Here is a 16,664-nt window from a genome sequence, read left to right on the forward strand (position 1 = left end):
TTCTCACACCTACCTTGGTCTCCTCAACCACCAGTCTGTGACTTCTTAATTTAACTCGGACCCTCATGTAATAAGCACCCTTTCTATGAACTTCCCATGCCACTGACATTTCTCCTCCCGTCATAACTCTCACTCCCACTAAGCAGGAACTTCTGATAAGCATGCAAAGACATCTGGCCACATTCACAACATACCAATCCATTAAATACACAAACTTCCAGGCGTAACAGATGTAAGATCCTGATCCAAAGACAATATTTTGCCCAGTTCGTCCTGTTTCGGGCCCATTATGTCTATCCTCAACGCACTGCTGAAACATCAACTAAAATACAATTCAGACTTGGCCCGCTGTTGTGTTTTGTTTTAAAAACACAGCACTGTTTTAGTCACTTCAACACCCAGAGACACTAAAATGTGAAAACCCCTTTCATCTTTTAGGGACGGCCTCAGTCAGGGCCTCGTGCTTTATTGAGGACTTGTGAAACATCACCTTGGTGCCCTACTGAGAGAATGCTGCACTGTCACAAGGGCCTAACATTGGGAAGCAATGTTGAAACAAGACTCCATTCCACTTCCTCAGGTGGCCTTATAAATCCCCACAGCACCATTCTGCAGAAGAGGATTCTCCACCGGTGCTCAGTCCAACATTTATCCCTCAACCAACATCTCTGACAAGAAGAAGAAAAAAAGGAAGGTAGGGTTATCTGACCACCGCAAGCTTGCTTTATCGCACATCACAATAGCGATCGCACAGACTTCTCTGGCTGCAAAATGTCCAGCAGTTACAAAAGGTGCTTTGTAAATGAAACCTTTTCTTCTTTTTAAAAAAATAACCACCAAGGCAGCGTTCACCACAAAATACTTAGAATGTTAGGAGGGCCGGTCACATCCTCAGTGCTTCCTGGCCAATGACTCATTTCTTGAACGCTTGTCGCTTCCACAGGCAAGTCTCAGAAATATCTGGAAGCTGGTTGGCCCGTTAATCTTCCTTGATATCGTTAACGTCAGGATAAGTGGTGGGTCAACAGACCAGGAGAAAAATAATTTCCTTTCAGATCCCTCACTCCCTGCCTTAATTGGTCAACAGTACAGATCTCCCTCACTAGTTCACAGCATTTGTTCAGCTGCTCGAACACCCATATCTCTCTCTCTCTCTCTCTCTCTCTCTGTCCCTTCTGCAAACCTCCAACTCCAAACCTCTCAAAACAGCAACAGACTCGTCGCCAAACCAAACCTACACAATAGCACACAACGACTTACACGTTCCTTCTGCAATATTTCTTCAGGGCAACATCACCCTACCCTCAGAATAAACATGCACCTTTCAGGGGTATTTCCTCTATGCAGGTCTCAGATGCTCTACAGTGCCCTGTCTGTCCATCCAAGTGCCTACTCTGTTATTTAAGTCACATCTCAGCCATACAGGTACAATACACTCGATACTGTGCAGCTACGCTTCTAGACTTATAGAGTTGTACAGCATGGAAGCTGACCCTTCGGTCCAACTTGCTCATGCTGACCATGTTCCCAAACTAAACTAGTCCCTGCATTTGGCCCATATCCCTCTAAAATTTTCCTGTTCATGTACCTGCACGAATGGTTTTTAAACGCTGTAACAGTGCCTGCACCTACCACTTCCTCTGGCAGTTCATTCCACATACGAACCACCGTCTGTATATACACTCAAAAAATTGCTGCTGCGGTTCCAGAAGCTTCTTAGGACTGGGAACAGAAGAATGTTTATTTTCACTCACAGGAGCTTGGAATCTTTCAAATTCTCTGCCCCAAGGGCTTGTCAAAACTTGGCCACTGTCAAGGTGGAGTGATGTTTGACCTTGCAGGGCATATAGAGGAATGAACAGGAGAGAATGGAGGGGAGACCAGAGGTCTGTCACAATCACAGTGAGCGATAGAGCAGGTTCAATGGGCCGAATGGTCTGCTACTGCTCCTGTTGGAAAGAGATTAGTTGCCCCCGCACCCCATCCACACACACACACACACACACACACACACACACACACACACACACACACACACACACACTCTCCAGTACCGACACACACATACCTCACAAAGATTTGATCTTCAGTTCAAGTGGAGGAAACACCCTCGAGCACTGAGGGCTCTAATATTTTTGAGCAGAGAGCTGTTTTGAGTTCTGTGGTAGTCCACCCAGACATAGTACCTTCACCTTGTTGTGATTGTGGGGGCTAATGGCTTCAGGTCTCACCGTGGACACTGAGAGAACATGCAGCAGATAAAGCACAAACAGCATTAACCAACATCGACAGGCCCAAGGGGACAATTCCTGGGGCTGGTCAGGTCAGGGCTGGAGGTGGGGGCTTGGTGGGCATTGTTGGTTGGTTGGTTGGTTGATTGGGGGGTGGGGGGTGGAGGAGGTTAAGCTGAGTCACTGCCAAAAACTGCTCTCTGCAGCAGGAGAAGCCACAAGGTCAAGGAGGCACAATGATGTGGTGGTCTTTGGGAAGGATGGATGTTCAAGTGTCTCATCAAGGGGGACTATGAAGCAACAGTTAACTAGCTGGAAACTAAAGGGTCAATTCTTTGCCATTGAGGAAGCAGTCGTCAGTGTTGATGACAGACTAGAAACCCTCCTCCTACGACAATGATATTTGCCGGGATACAGCACACAGCAATTTGTTTGAAAACCGCAGTCTGTCTGGTTCAACTTTGGGCCCGGCGGTCTGCTTAGTCACCGGGCTGTAGCGGCCTACCCATCTTCCAATAGGAAGAAACATCACCTGGACAGCTTGAACTCTTCCAATCTGTCCAATTTCAGCCAGGAACTAGACATTGTCCAAGAATATCTAGCTTATACAACCTGATCACCCTGTGAGCCTTATGTCCTGTTGTGTGGATATATAAATGAAGAGAAAATGCAGTTAGCATAACTACAGGAGGGAACAACAGTCTTGGATTACGGTGAACCACTAACAATGTTAATCCTGCATTATTTGCTTGTCACACCTCTGCAGAGCACATTCACCCAACGGCTTATTTTAGTGTCCACCTTCCTTTGCATAATTTGCATGTATGTAATCACAATCACTATTCTTTTCACACCAACAGGACACAAAACATCCCACTCTCCCTTTGAAATAGTCTTGACTGTAAATTTGACCTCCAGCTACTGACAACACCCCCCCCCCCCCATACCCAACACAACCAAAATAGCAGGCTTTAAGGCACAAAAAAAGTGAACTTTCCTAAAACCAAAAGAACTGCAGATGCTGGTAATTAGAAACAAAAACAGAAGTGGCTGGGAGAAACTCAGCAGGCCTAGCAGCATCGGTGGAGAGAAAGCAGAGCGAACTGAAGTTCTGAAGGATCACTGGACCTGAAATGTTAGGTCCGCTTTCTCCTCTCCATAGATGCTACCAGACTGACTGAGTTTTTTGGCGATTTGTTTCTGCTTCTGACAAGATGGCTTGCATTTTCCTCAAGGAACATGAGGGTTCACACTACCCTGCCAGCAGTTGGTATTGTTTGAAAGTAGCTCACACCAAAAAAAAAACACCCAGGAAATTCCCCATGTATTGATTTTCTTGGCATGTTGGCACCTTGTCAATCACTGCTTCTCAGTATCCAGCACAACTACAAACGAGCTGAGGAGATGTGGTCAATTTAGTTTGCCTGCTCTGTTCTGTTACCAGCAATCCAAGGTGAAGACAAAATGGAAGGGCTTTGTTCTTGCTTTCTGAAGGACTGGTGACATCACTTCTGGTTACCAGTAGCCACAGTTGAGAGATTTTTCTCTCTCTGCTTTATGTAAAGCGCCATAAAATTAAGTCCACTAATTAAGACAAAGGAGAGGCATTTGTGCGAGGAGACAATTAAGACAACAAATATCCAGCTTCTGCAGTGGGGCCTACCTGTCCTCAGTTCATCCATTCAGCTCCATGGCAACAGCCTATCCGTCAAATCAAAACTGGGCCTGCTTCTCAAAAAAATGACATAAAACACACATATATACACACACACACACACACACACACACAGTTATGAGCACAGGTGAGGTTTCAGCTCATGAAGTTATATTTTAGGCATGCTTGCCCCTCAAAAGAGTCAGTTCATCAGGGATTAATGGTTCGCAAACCAGACGCGCTGAAATGGAAACAAGGCCTAGTTCCGAAAGGTGCTGTCATGACTGTAACCCAGGAGGCTGAGGGGCATCCCCGAACATGCACACTGAAGATTGGCTACCAACAGTATGTATTATTTTTAAAAAGCAGCAAGGTTCACATCAACAGGTCCCTCACTTCTGTTGAGACTAAGTCAGTTGCCAATTTTAAATCCAAGAGTTTTGTTAACCAAAGGCATTAGTGGGGAAGATGGAAAGGCTGCTGTGTGTGGATTGAGCTCAGTTGTGAATTTATGGACAAGAGTAGGCCATCCGGCCCTTCAGGCCTGCTCTGCCATTCGGCCCTTCAGGCCTGCTCTGCCATTCAACAAGATCTGATTTTAACCTCAATTCTACATTCATACAGACACCGCCCAATAATCTTCCACCCCCAAGTAATCAAGAATCTAACTCTGCCTTAAAAATATTTAAAAGATGTTTTGTAAAATTTCTTTCATTCACAGGATGCTGTAGGCCAGCATATATTGCCCATTCCAAATTGCTGAGGGCAGCTCAGCGTCAACCACATTGCTGTGGGTCTGGAGTCACATGTAGGCCAGACTAGGCAAGGATGGCAGCTTCCTTCCCAAAAAAAAGACTTTAGTGAACCAGATGGTTCTTTTAAAAAAAAAATTGGCAATGAATTCATGGTCATCATGAGACTCTTAATTCCAGATTTTTACTGAATTCAAACTCCAGCATCTGCCATGGTGGGATTCGAACTCCAGACTGCCGAACATTAACTGGGTCTCCGGATTAACAGTCTGATGATAATACCACTAGGCCATTGCCTTTTGGAGGAAGGCATTGTCAAAGGCTGAATGGCAGCACAGATTGAGGGGGTAAATGGCGATCGCCAGTACCACGTTCGCCATTGAGGGAGTGGACCCATTTTCTTCACTGAAGGCCGTGTAATTCTGGCATTGTTCTTGGTCACATGCAACCCCCAACTCTGAGGAACTGTTTAAGACTTGTGAGCGACACATTCTGGTCTTGTACGCCTCAGAAAAAGGAATGGAGCTTCAGTAGGTTCGTTTGAGTATTTCTGTTTTTTGGCCTTGGGACAGGGCCGAGGTGGTAGGCAGAGGCCTAGCAAGCTTGCAGCCTGTGCTGAAAGTTATTCGACAACCTTGGGAGCCCGTTCCAGTCAGCACACTCTTAATATTCAGCGCTGGGCTCCCATCTCCTTTCACTACCACCCCCCCCTTTCCCCCAACCAATTCCTGTCCCCAGCAGCTCTTCCACCTCAGATCAAAGTGGCCGCCACTGACTTCCTGCAATGGCAGCACGGTCTGTTTGGAAAGGTTGTGGGGCGGGTGGTGGGTAGGAATGCAGAGAATAAAAAGAAATATGACTGAAAAGACGAGAAAACTAAAACGTTTTTGCGCCACGTAAACCTTGACTCGTTCTGGAAGCAGAAGGCCCTTAAACCTTGCAAGCCACGGAAATTTTCCCCCTCCCCCCGACCCCCCACATCCCAAGGACAGCGGCCCTTCTGCTGAAAAAGGAAGATGGCGGCGGCGGCCTGAACGCTAGCGCGAGAAGTTGGACGATTTCACGATGGTGATGACACTAGTGGTGTTGACCTTGGTAGGGGTGATAGGCCCACAGGCCACCGTCCTGGCGAAACTCTGCAGCGCCTCATATTTGGAACGCAGGGCGTCAAGCTCGGTCTTCATGCCAGCGTTCTCCGCAGCGAGCTTCTCCACCTCCTGCTCAAGCTCGGCCTTCTGGCGCTCCAGCTCCTCCTTCTGCGTCACCCGCTTCACCCGGCAGCTGGCCGCGTAGCCGCGGTTTTTCAGGGTTCGCCGCCTCTGCTTCAGGTTCAGGATCTCATCCTTGGAGAGGCCCCGCAGGTGGTGGTTCAGCTCCCGCACAGACATTGACACCAGCTCTTGGTCCATCAGCACCGGAGTGTTCTCACCCGATTCTCTCTTAATCTGCGGGCAGAAACAACAGCTGGTGTAAAAATCATAGAATCCCTACAGGGCGGGGAAGAAAGAGGCCATTTGGCCCATCGAGTCTGCACCATCCCTTCAAAGAGCACCCCTGCTTTTTACCCTGGCTAATTGCACTGGGACATTGGACTCATTCAGTTTGAATACGTGCTAACCATGAAGTGACAGAATCCCTACAGGGCAGAGAGACACCATTTGGCCCATCGGTTCTGCACCATTCCCTCCGAAGAACATCCCACCCTATCCTTGTAACCCTGTATTTCCCACAGCTAATCCACCCAACCCGCACATTCTGGGACACAGGGCTCATTCAGTCCAAGTAGGTGCTGAATATGTTCAAACCATACCATTGCTGTAGTGTGGAGAGGCGCCATTTGGCCCATCGAGTCTGCATCATCCCTCCAAAGAGCATCCCTGTAACCCTGCATTTACTATGGCGAATTCATCAAACCTGCACAGTCTCAGTACGCATTAAGGTTCAAATCATTGAATCCCGACAGTGTAGATACAGGCCATTTGGCCCATCGGGTCTGCACTGACGCTCTGAGGACTATCCCACCTAGACCCAGTCCCTTTCACCCCTATCCCAGTAACCGTGCATAGGGTTTGTAACCATGGCTAACCCACACATCCCTGGACACTATGGGGTAATTTAGCATGGCCAATCTACCCTAATCCTTTGCAGACCAAAATCAAAAAGGGGCCAAACATTTTAAGGCAGAAAGCACATAATATGACCCTTTGCATGTTGACCCCTGTGAAGTTGTCTTGGAGACCCTTTTCCCTTTGTGGGCAGCACAGTGGCTCAGTGGTTAGCATTGCTACCTCAGCAGCAGGGACCCGGGTTCGATTCCAGCCTCAGGTGACTGTCTGTGTGGAGTTTGCACATTCTCCCCGTGTCTGTGTGGGTTTCCTCCAGTTTCCTCCCACAGTCCAAAGATGTGTAGTTTAGGTGGATTGGCCATGCTAAATTTCTAGTGTCTCAGGTGAGAGAATGCAGGGATAGGGTATGGGGTGGGTCTGGTTGGATGCTCTTCAGAAGGTCAATGTGGACTCGATGGGCCGAATGGCCTGCTTCCATATTGTAGGGATTCTATGACATATATGAATTTGGGTTCTTTAGAGACTGATTGACGAGGGGATAGCTAACAGTGTTTATTAGCCATTAATACCATCCTGAACATGGTAATCACAGGTATACCAGACTCTGACTTACAGCTATAGTAGGTAATAACTAATCTATCCAATTTCTGTTCTGCATTTCTCTCCCCTAGAGAGTAGTTTACTCTGGTATAGTTTGGCCTCGTGCTTTTCAAAATGCTCGTCTAGTTTAACTGTTCTAACTCCACCCACCCAATGGTATTTATACCCAGTGATGTGCAGCTCAATATATCATCATGGGGTCATTTCAGGGTCAGAGCTCCCTGTGTCAGTCATGACTTAATCTGAAATTGCCATTTACGAGCACATGCTATCCAATCAAAATGCTCACAATAATTAAACAGGCCATTCAGCCTAGCAGTGCCATGCTGGTTTCTGTGCCCTTACAGGAACAGGGTTTACCTTGCCCTATCCAACACCCCCTTCCTTTATTTAGCTCTCTTGTGAATGCACGTGATTTGCCTCAGCTAGGGAGTGTGGTAGAACCTGGCTGAGTTAGGTCACAGGATCTGGGGACAATCAAGGGAACAGATGGTAGGCAAAAAGGTGCGGCTTCTAAAAGCCACTCCCTGCTTGTGCCTTCAACCAAGCAGAAAACAAATCGAGTGTCTCCCTCCCCATCCCCCGATCTTGATTGGCAGACTTCAGAATAGAGGCTCCAATTGGCCGACAGCTCCCAGCGACGCGGGCGATCAGTGTCGAGGCCCACGATAGGGAGAGATTTTCACCAATCAACTTTCAGCGAGTGGACTGGTGGATGACCTGGTGAGGGGCTGTTGTTGGCATGTGTTCATCGCCCACTTAGCACATCTCACCTCCCACCCTACACGCCCCAAGGATCACACCGGGAAAAATCTCGCTGACAGTTAATGCAGGAGAACAAGTTCGGAGACAAGGAGATGTCTTTTTAAATTCAGTTTGCCGTACGATCTGGAGTGCACTGCGCAAAGGAATAGTAGAATATGCAGAGAGTGCAGTATCTTACACAGTGACAAATACAGTACAGAAGCAGGCCATTCAGCCTGCTCCCTGTCCTAGCATGTTTAATATTTGAGAGTCTCCAACACAGGCATGAAAGGTGAGGGATCTTGTGCACTGGATGAATCTATAAAGGTCAACGTGTACAATATCAGCCACTTGGTCCTTTGAGCCACTCCACCATTTAATAAGATCGTAACTAATCTGGTTGTGGCCCCTAAAACTCCTGGGAAAGAGAGTGCAACAGATTCACAGCTTCCTGAAGAGGAAAACAGCATTCTCCTCGTCTTGGTCCTAAAAAACAAGATTGTTCTGGTTGCCCCAATACAGGAAGGATGTGGAGGCATTGGAAAAAAAGGTGCAGAGGAGATTTACCAGGATATTGCCTGGTCTGGAGCGCAGGCCTATGAAGAAAGGCTTGGGTCTGTTCTCATTGGAGAGATGGAGGCTAAGAGGGGATTTAATAGAGACATACAAGATGATCAGAGGATTAGATAGGGTGGACAGTGAGAGTCTTTTTTTGAGGATGACGACTTCAGCTTGTACAAGGAGGCATAGCTACAAATAGCTACAGGGGTGATAGATTTAAGACAGATGTCAGAGGCAGGTTCTTTACTCAGAGTGGTAAGGGTGTGGAACGCCCTGCCTGCCAATGTAGTTAACTCAGCCACATTAGGGGCATTTAAACAGTCCGTGGATAAGCATAGGGATAATGATGGGATAGTGTAGGGGGAGGGGCTTAGATTAGTTCACAGGTCGGCGCAACATCGAGGGCCAAAGGGCCTGTTCTGCGCTGTATTGTTCTATGTTCTAGGTTTGTTCTTAAACTGTGTCCTCAAGCTCTGCCAAATGGGGAAACATCACCTCAATGTCTAGTCTGTCAGGGCCCCTCAGTAACTAAATATTTCAATAAGATAGTGCCCCCACTAAACTCCACTGGGCAAAGGCTCAATCTGTTCAAAGCAACAACCTCACCGTCTGAACAGGAGTCATACCTGACTCGAACCATCAACTCTGTTTCTCTCACTTCACAGGTACTGCCTGACTGAGGTTTTCTGATGTTTTCTATTTTTTTTTTAAATTTCAAGCACTTTGCTTTTAACCTAATAACCCAAGTATCCCAGCTAAAATTCCACCTTGCACTTTTAACCAAGTGAGCACAATTCTTTGTGTATTTTCCCCAATCTCTGTCGCAAAAACCATAGACTATTCAACCATCCTGTAGCTGCCGGAGTATGCACTTTTCACTTCGTTTTTTTGTAAAAATGAAAAAGTGACAATGAAGTACCATTCTATTCCATTGCTCTGCGACTCTAAGGGGCCGAGCTAATAAATTCTAAATCGACCCAACCCCTTTGTCTGCCCTCACATCATAGAATATACTGATAGAAGCAAATCAATGTTTGTTCATCGTCCATGCACAAAATTCTCAAAGGGTCAACCCAATTCCAATTATACACAACAATGCTTCTAATCTCTTGAGGGGCTGGATGAACACAGCAGGCCAAGCAGCATCTCAGGAGCACAAAAGCTGACGTTTCGGGCCTAGACCCTTCATCAGAGAGGGGGATGGGGGGAGGGAACTGGAATAAATAGGGAGAGAGGGGGAGGCGGACCGAAGATGGAGAGTAAAGAAGATAGGTGGAGAGAGTGTAGGTGGGGAGGTAGGGAGGGGATAGGTCAGTCCAGGGAAGACGGACAGGTCAAGGAGGTGGGATGAGGTTAGTAGGTAGCTGGGGGTGCGGCTTGGGGTGGGAGGAAGGGATGGGTGAGAGGAAGAACCGGTTAGGGAGGCAGAGACAGGTTGGACTGGTTTTGGGATGCAGTGGGTGGGGGGGGGGGGGAAGAGCTGGGCTGGTTGTGTGGTGCAGTGGGGGGAGGGGATGAACTGGGCTGGTTTAGGGATGCAGTAGGGGAAGGGGAGATTTTGAAACTGGTGAAGTCCACATTGATACCATATGGCTGCAGGGTTCCCAGGCGGAATATGAGTTGCTGTTCCTGCAACCTTCGGGTGGCATCATTGTGGCACTGCAGGAGGCCCATGATGGACATGTCATCAAGAGAATGGGAGGGGGAGTGGAAATGGTTTGCGACTGGGAGGTGCAGTTGTTTGTTGCGAACTGAGCGGAGGTGTTCTGCAAAGCAGTCCCCAAGCCTCCGCTTGGTTTCCCCAATGTAGAGGAAGCCATACCGGGTACAGTGGATGCAGTATACCACATTGGCAGATGTGCAGGTGAACCTCTGCTTAATGTGGAATGTCATCTTGGGGCCTGGGATGGGGGTGAGGGAGGAGGTGTGGGGACAAGTGTAGCATTTCCTGCGGTTGCAGGGGCAGGTGCCGGGTGTGGTGGGGTTGGAGGGCAGTGTGGAGCGAACAAGGGAGTCACGGAGAGAGTGGTCTCTCCGGAAAGCAGACAGGGGTGGGGATGGAAAAATGTCTTGGGTGGTGGGGTCGGATTGTAAATGGCGGAAGTGTCGGAGGATAATGCGTTGTATCCGGAGGTTGGTAGGGTGGTGTGTGAGAACGAGGGGGATCCTCTTGGGGCGGTTGTGGCGGGGGCGGGGTGTGAGGGATGTGTCGCGGGAAATGCGGGAGACGCGGTCAAGGGCGTTCTCGATCACTGTGCAGGGAAAGTTGCGGTCCTTGAAGAACTTGGACATCTGGGATGTGCGGGAGTGGAATGTCTTATCGTGGGAGCAGATGCGGCGGAGGCGGAGGAATTGGGAATAGGGGATGGAATTTTTGCAGGAGGGTGGGTGGGAGGAGGTGTATTCTAGGTAGCTGTGGGAGTCGGTGGGCTTGAAATGGACATCAGTTACAAGCTGGTTGCCTGAGATGGAGACTGAGAGGTCCAGGAAGGTGAGGGATGTGCTGGAGATGGCCCAGGTGAACTGAAGGTTGGGGTGGGAGGTGTTGGTGAAGTGGATGAACTGTTCGAGCTCCTCTGGGGAGCAAGAGGCGGCGCCGATACAGTTATCAATGTACCGGAGGAAGAGGTGGGGTTTGGGGCCTGTGTAGGTGCGGAAGAGGGACTGTTCCACGTAACCTACAAAGAGGCAGGCATAGCTGGGGCCCATGCGGTTGCCCATGGCCACCCCTTTAGTCTGTAGGAAGTGGGAGGAGTCAAAAGAGAAGTTGTTGAGTGTGAGGACGAGTTCAGCTAGGCGGATGAGAGTGTCGGTGGAGGGGGCCTGGTTGAGCCTGCGGGACAGGAAGAAGCGGAGGGCCTTGAGGCCATCCCCATGCGGAATGCAGGTCTCCACCTATCTGGACTCCATTTTCTCCCCTTTGGTCCAGGAACTCCCCACCTACGTCCGTGACACCACCCACGCCCTCCACCTCCTAACCCTGCAGCCTAATGGTATCAATGTGGACTTCACCAGTTTCAAAATCTCCCCTTTCCCCACCGCATCCCTAAACCAGCCCAGTTCATCCCCTCCCCCCACTGCACCACACAACCAGCCCAGCTCTTCCCCCTCCACTCTCTGCATCCCAAAACCAGTCCAACCTGTCTCTGCCTCCCTAACCGGTTCTTCCTCTCACCCATCCCTTCCTCCCACCCCAAGCCGCACCCCCAGCTACCTACTAACCTCATCCCACCTCTTTGACCTGTCAGTCTTCCCTGGACTGACCTATCCCCTCCTTACCTCTCCACCTATACTCTCCTCTCCACCTATCTTCTTTTCTCTCCATCTTCGGTCCGCCTCCCCCTCTCTCCCTATTTATTCCAGTTCCCTCCCCCCATCCCCCTCTCTGATGAAGGGTCTAGGCCCGAAACGCCAGCTTTTGTGCTCCCGAGATGCTGCTTGGCCTGCTGTGTTCATCCAGCCTCACATTTTATTATCTTGGAATTCTCCAGCATCTGCAGTTCCTATTATCTCTGCTTCTAATCTCTTATTTGCTTTTGGGTGTCACATGCCAGACAGTATTTATTATCAAAAACCATTTGGCATGACGGAAGTTAAGACTTCATCAAGGGTGGGGAAGTTGGGAAGACGGGACTGGTCCTTTCTGTACCAGGAGAAAGTCGCCTCTTACCTTCAGTGCTTTACTTGCTCTGTTGCTGCTCATCATGCGAGGAACTTGTTCAGAACAGGTTCCCTAAAAATCAACAAAAAAAGGGGAAGGTTAGCTGTTGTCTTCTACACAGCATTGCCAAAGTTATTCATTCCCATTGTGGCTCCCAGACCTTCCCAGTTTCTGACACTACTTCCCTCGCCACTTTTGCGACACCTGCTTTTTGCAGCCCTCCACAGATCTTGATGCAGACTGTCAGGGATCAGAGATGCCTTTCAAAACAAAAAGAATGTGGGCATTGCTGACTGGGTCAGCAATTATTTTCTGTCCCTAAACATCCAGAAGGCAGGCCATTGCCATTACCAGCTTAAAAAGAGATGAAAAAATATTACTTGGAGGAAGGAGTGAGCCTCTAAACTAACTCCATCCTGCTCTCATTCACAGATTGAAAATTGGAAATGGAACAAAGCAGGTACAAAAATTAAGTATAGAAGTACTGTAACAACAAGCACAGGTTTGCAGCAAATAGCTCTTTAAAGCCTGTCCTCTATTGAGAAGGCACAAGTCACGAGGGTGGTAGAGTACTCTCCACTTGCATGGATGGGTACAGCTCCAATAAAACTCAAGATTCTACACTATCCTGATCTACCCCACACTTTAGTGCATTCCTCTTCACATAGTTCTGGACCTTGGAACGTGCCAGTCTGCAAACACCCAGTTGGGGTCAACTCTTTATGCCAATAAAGGTTTCAGGCAGACCAAAGAGCTTCTTTCACTGAATTGATGGTCCTCTGAGTGCGGTCAATGTTTGTCTCAGTCTGCGTCCCTGGGAACAGACCGTAGAGCAGAGTTTCATGTCAAACAGCTGCTTGGGACGAAAAAACACCATGGTAACTTTCTCCAGACTTCCTTTGCAAAGGCACATTCTAGACGTAGCTGAAAGACACACACAGTCTCTTCACAGGCAGTGTGCGGTGGCACAGGCTGATTGGGCATACGTACAGGATCTCACCAAATGCCAAGCAATGCCTTAGTGCTTGTTGGTAAGTTCTTGTGATGAGACATTCTCTTAAATGACTTTGACAGTCTGCTCAGGGACAACCCAACAGGATCCACCCTCTCCTTTTCTTGCAGGGTCTCGAGCATGCTGCATGCCGACCACTTCCTGATGAACTTGTAGTCAAAAGGTGCTTTTCTTTGCAAATTTATCCTTTGTAACACCAGGGACATGTAGAACCTCAGTACACAGTGACACTTGGTGTTTGCGTACCGAGGGCCTGCACACAGCTTGATGCAGTTGCATACAAAGTGGCCATCAGGGTGAGGGTGACATTGGGTACATTCTGCACCCCGCCCTCCCTAACCAGAGCTTTGTACATTGGAGTCCCTACAGACACAGTCCAGCTTGGACCTCCAGATGAAGTGGAAAATGGCTCAGGTGACTGCACTGGCACAGTTTCTGGGAATGGGCTAGAACTGTGCCATGTACAACAGAGAGAGGGGGAATGCCTCACACCCGATGACCAGGTTTTTAAACCAACAATGGAGGGGGAACAGTCTTCCCAAAAGCCAATTTCTGCTTCACCTTGGTGATACATTGCTTCCAAGTTTTGGCACACGCCTGGGCTTCTCTGAACCATCTATCCTATACTTCAGGCAGTCTATCCTGGTGAAGGGGATAGAGGATCGGTCGGCCCAGTTCCCAAAAAAAAACAACCCCACGTGGTCTCGCTCTTGCCTCCATTTACCTTGGCTCCCGAGACCAGTTTAAACTGGTCTCAGATTCTCACGGGTCTGTGCATTACCATTTTCTGCTCAGATCCACTGACAATGTCATCCATGCACAGGGAGGCGTTGACCTGCAGACCTCTGCTGCCTGGAATAGTTGCCCCTCTCAGGCTCACATCCTTTCCTTTCCGATAGACTCAGCAAAAGGCTCTGTACAATACACAAACAAGGCAGGAGAGTGGGCAGCCCTGCCTCACTCTGGATCTGATGGGGGAACTTTGATTCCCACCTGTTGACTGAGATTGCACTATGTTGATGCAGAGCAGTCAGATCCAATTACAGATTCCCTCCCAAGAGCCCATCTTGGAGAAGGATGTCCCACATGTAGGTATGTGATATCCTGTCTATGTCTCCATGTTAATCGTTATTCATTCACTAAAGATATTCTGCTAGGAATCACCTGATTAAATGCTTAAAATGTTAGTCTTATTTGGAAACATCACCTTGCAGAAGTGGGCTGACAGCAAATTGACATTATAACTATCATCACATTCAATTTTGAGTTTCTTTTCTCACTGACTTAACGATAATTGAGCAGAGGGAAAAAGAACAGCTTCTCCTACTGGGGTCAACTTACCTGGCACACTCTGGGGTGGGGTAGGGTGTCGAGGGAGGAGATCTGTGCATAAATGCACCAACGGATGTGGGAACAATTTAAATTAATGTCTTTGATCATTTTGCCTTCCTCGAAACGGATCATTCAGTTTTGGATACAGCGTCTCAGAGTACGTCTGTGTAGAATTGTGGGTAAAATATTGCAGGTTGGTTGGGGTGGGGGGGGGGGGGGGTCAAGCTAGTGGTGACCCTCCACCTCACGAGGATTGGACGTGGCTCAGTAACTGGGACAACGAGAGAGAGAGAGAGAGAGAGAGAGAGAGAGAGAGAGAGAGAGAGAGAGAGAGAGAGAGATGGTGATCGCACACATTGGGGAGGGACAGGAGAGATTTCACCATTTCTCTGACCAAGTTTTCCCAGGGCAGGCCATTAACAGACAGACGTTTCCAAGGCATCCTTACTGTGGTGAGACACTCCCCAGGCTCTCTACAGGAGTGAAGGGTAAGGTCAATTCAATACTGAGTTGCTGAGGGATATTTGGGGGAAGGTGGGTTTTAGGTTGACTTCAAAAGGGAGGAGTTGGGATATCAGGTTAGATCAGGAATGTCTATGCCAAGTGGTTAAACGGCGATGTCACAGCTGGTGAAAATCTTCAATGCACAAGAGGTCAGAATAGAAGGGTAACGTTGAGTAGAGGAGGCGACAGAGAGATTAGAATCACCCATGTGCCTGGGAGATTTCCAGCAACTGTTCCTCCCAGTATTAACCATTTCAATATTCTGATCAATAAATATTGATGTATTATTTAAAAGAAGAGGAAAACTGTCCCTGTTTGTTTGTGTCTCTCATTTGTCTCTGGAGTTTTGCTCTCAGCAGTTTCTAAGAGATTGATCTTCTCTCCTAGGCAACACCATGAAGGTGATTTTTTTCTTTATTTTTATTCATTCACAGGATGAGGGTGTTGCTAACTAAGCTGCATTGATGGTCCATCTCTAATTGCCCAGAGGGGAGTTAAGAGTCGACCACATTGCTATGGGTCTGGAGTCACATGTAGGCCAGACCAGTTAAGGATGGCAGTTTCCCTCCCTTAAGGACATCAGTGAACCAGATGGGTTATTTCACCAACAATTGACAATGGATTCACGGTCATCATTAGACTCTTAATTCCAGATATTTTATTGAATTCAAATACACCATCTGCCATGGCAGGATTTGAACCCAGGTCAGCGGAATTGTCTGAGTCTCTGGGTTAACAGCCCAGTGATAACTCCACTAGGCCGTTGCCTCCCCCTTTTGTAAATGATGTAAGGAGTCACAGTCCGCCAAAGGACCAGAAGGGGTGGCATGGTAGTTCAGTGGTTGGCACTGCTGCCTCATAGTGCCAGGGACTAGTGTTTGATCCTGCCCTCGGGCAACTGTCTGCATGGAGTTTGCATATTTTCCCTGTGGCTGTGTGGGTTTCCTCCAGGTGTGCCAGTTTCCTCCCAGTCCAAGGATGTGTAGGTTAGGGTGGATTGGCCATGGGAAATTGCCCATAGTGTCCAGAGATGTGCAGGCTAGGTAGCTAGGGGAAAATGGAGAGGTTACAGGGATTGGGGGGGGGGGGGGGGGGGGCGCGGTCTGGGTGGATGTGTGGGGGATGCTCTTCTGAGGATTGGTGTTGACTTGATGGGCTGAATGGCCTGCTTCGACACTGCAGGGATTCTACAATAAGATACAGGAGCAGAAGTAGGCCATTCAGCCCATCAAGCCTGCTCTGCCATTCAATGAGATCCTGTCTGATCTGATCATTCCCAACTCCATTATCCTGGCTTTTCCCTATAGACCTTGATTCCCTTACTGATTAAAGGTCTGTCTATCTCAGCCTTGAATATACTTAATTAGGCAGCCCTCTGTGATAAAGAATTCCCACAGATTCACTACCCTTAGAAGAAATTCATCCTCATCGGTCTTAAATATGCTACTCCCTTATTCTGAGATGATACCCTCTGGACCTAGGCTCTTCCACAAGGGGAAACAACCTCTCCATATCTACCCTGTCAATCCCCTTAAAATCCCTGTGTT

The 16,664-nt window shown here is 48.3% G+C and overlaps 1 protein-coding gene across 4 annotated transcripts in view; it reads right to left on the minus strand.

Moving 5' to 3' along the window:
• Positions 1–2,019: 2,019 nt before the first annotated feature.
• Positions 2,020–16,664, minus strand: part of LOC125447181 (transcription factor MafK-like) — a 59,444-nt gene continuing 44,799 nt past the window's right edge. For all 4 annotated transcript variants that reach the window (XM_048521376.2, XM_048521377.2, XM_048521380.2 and 1 more), the window contains 2 exons: positions 12,279–12,341; positions 2,020–6,082 (listed from right to left, as the gene is read on the minus strand). In XM_048521376.2, the coding sequence (XP_048377333.1) occupies positions 5,675–6,082; positions 12,279–12,314 (444 nt within the window). In that variant the 5' untranslated portion in view covers positions 12,315–12,341 and the 3' untranslated portion in view covers positions 2,020–5,674. The remainder of the gene's footprint in view (positions 6,083–12,278; positions 12,342–16,664) is intronic.

The sequence above is a fragment of the Stegostoma tigrinum genome, chromosome 38 (assembly GCF_030684315.1).
Source record: "Stegostoma tigrinum isolate sSteTig4 chromosome 38, sSteTig4.hap1, whole genome shotgun sequence".
Taxonomy (NCBI): Eukaryota; Metazoa; Chordata; class Chondrichthyes; order Orectolobiformes; family Stegostomatidae; genus Stegostoma; species Stegostoma tigrinum.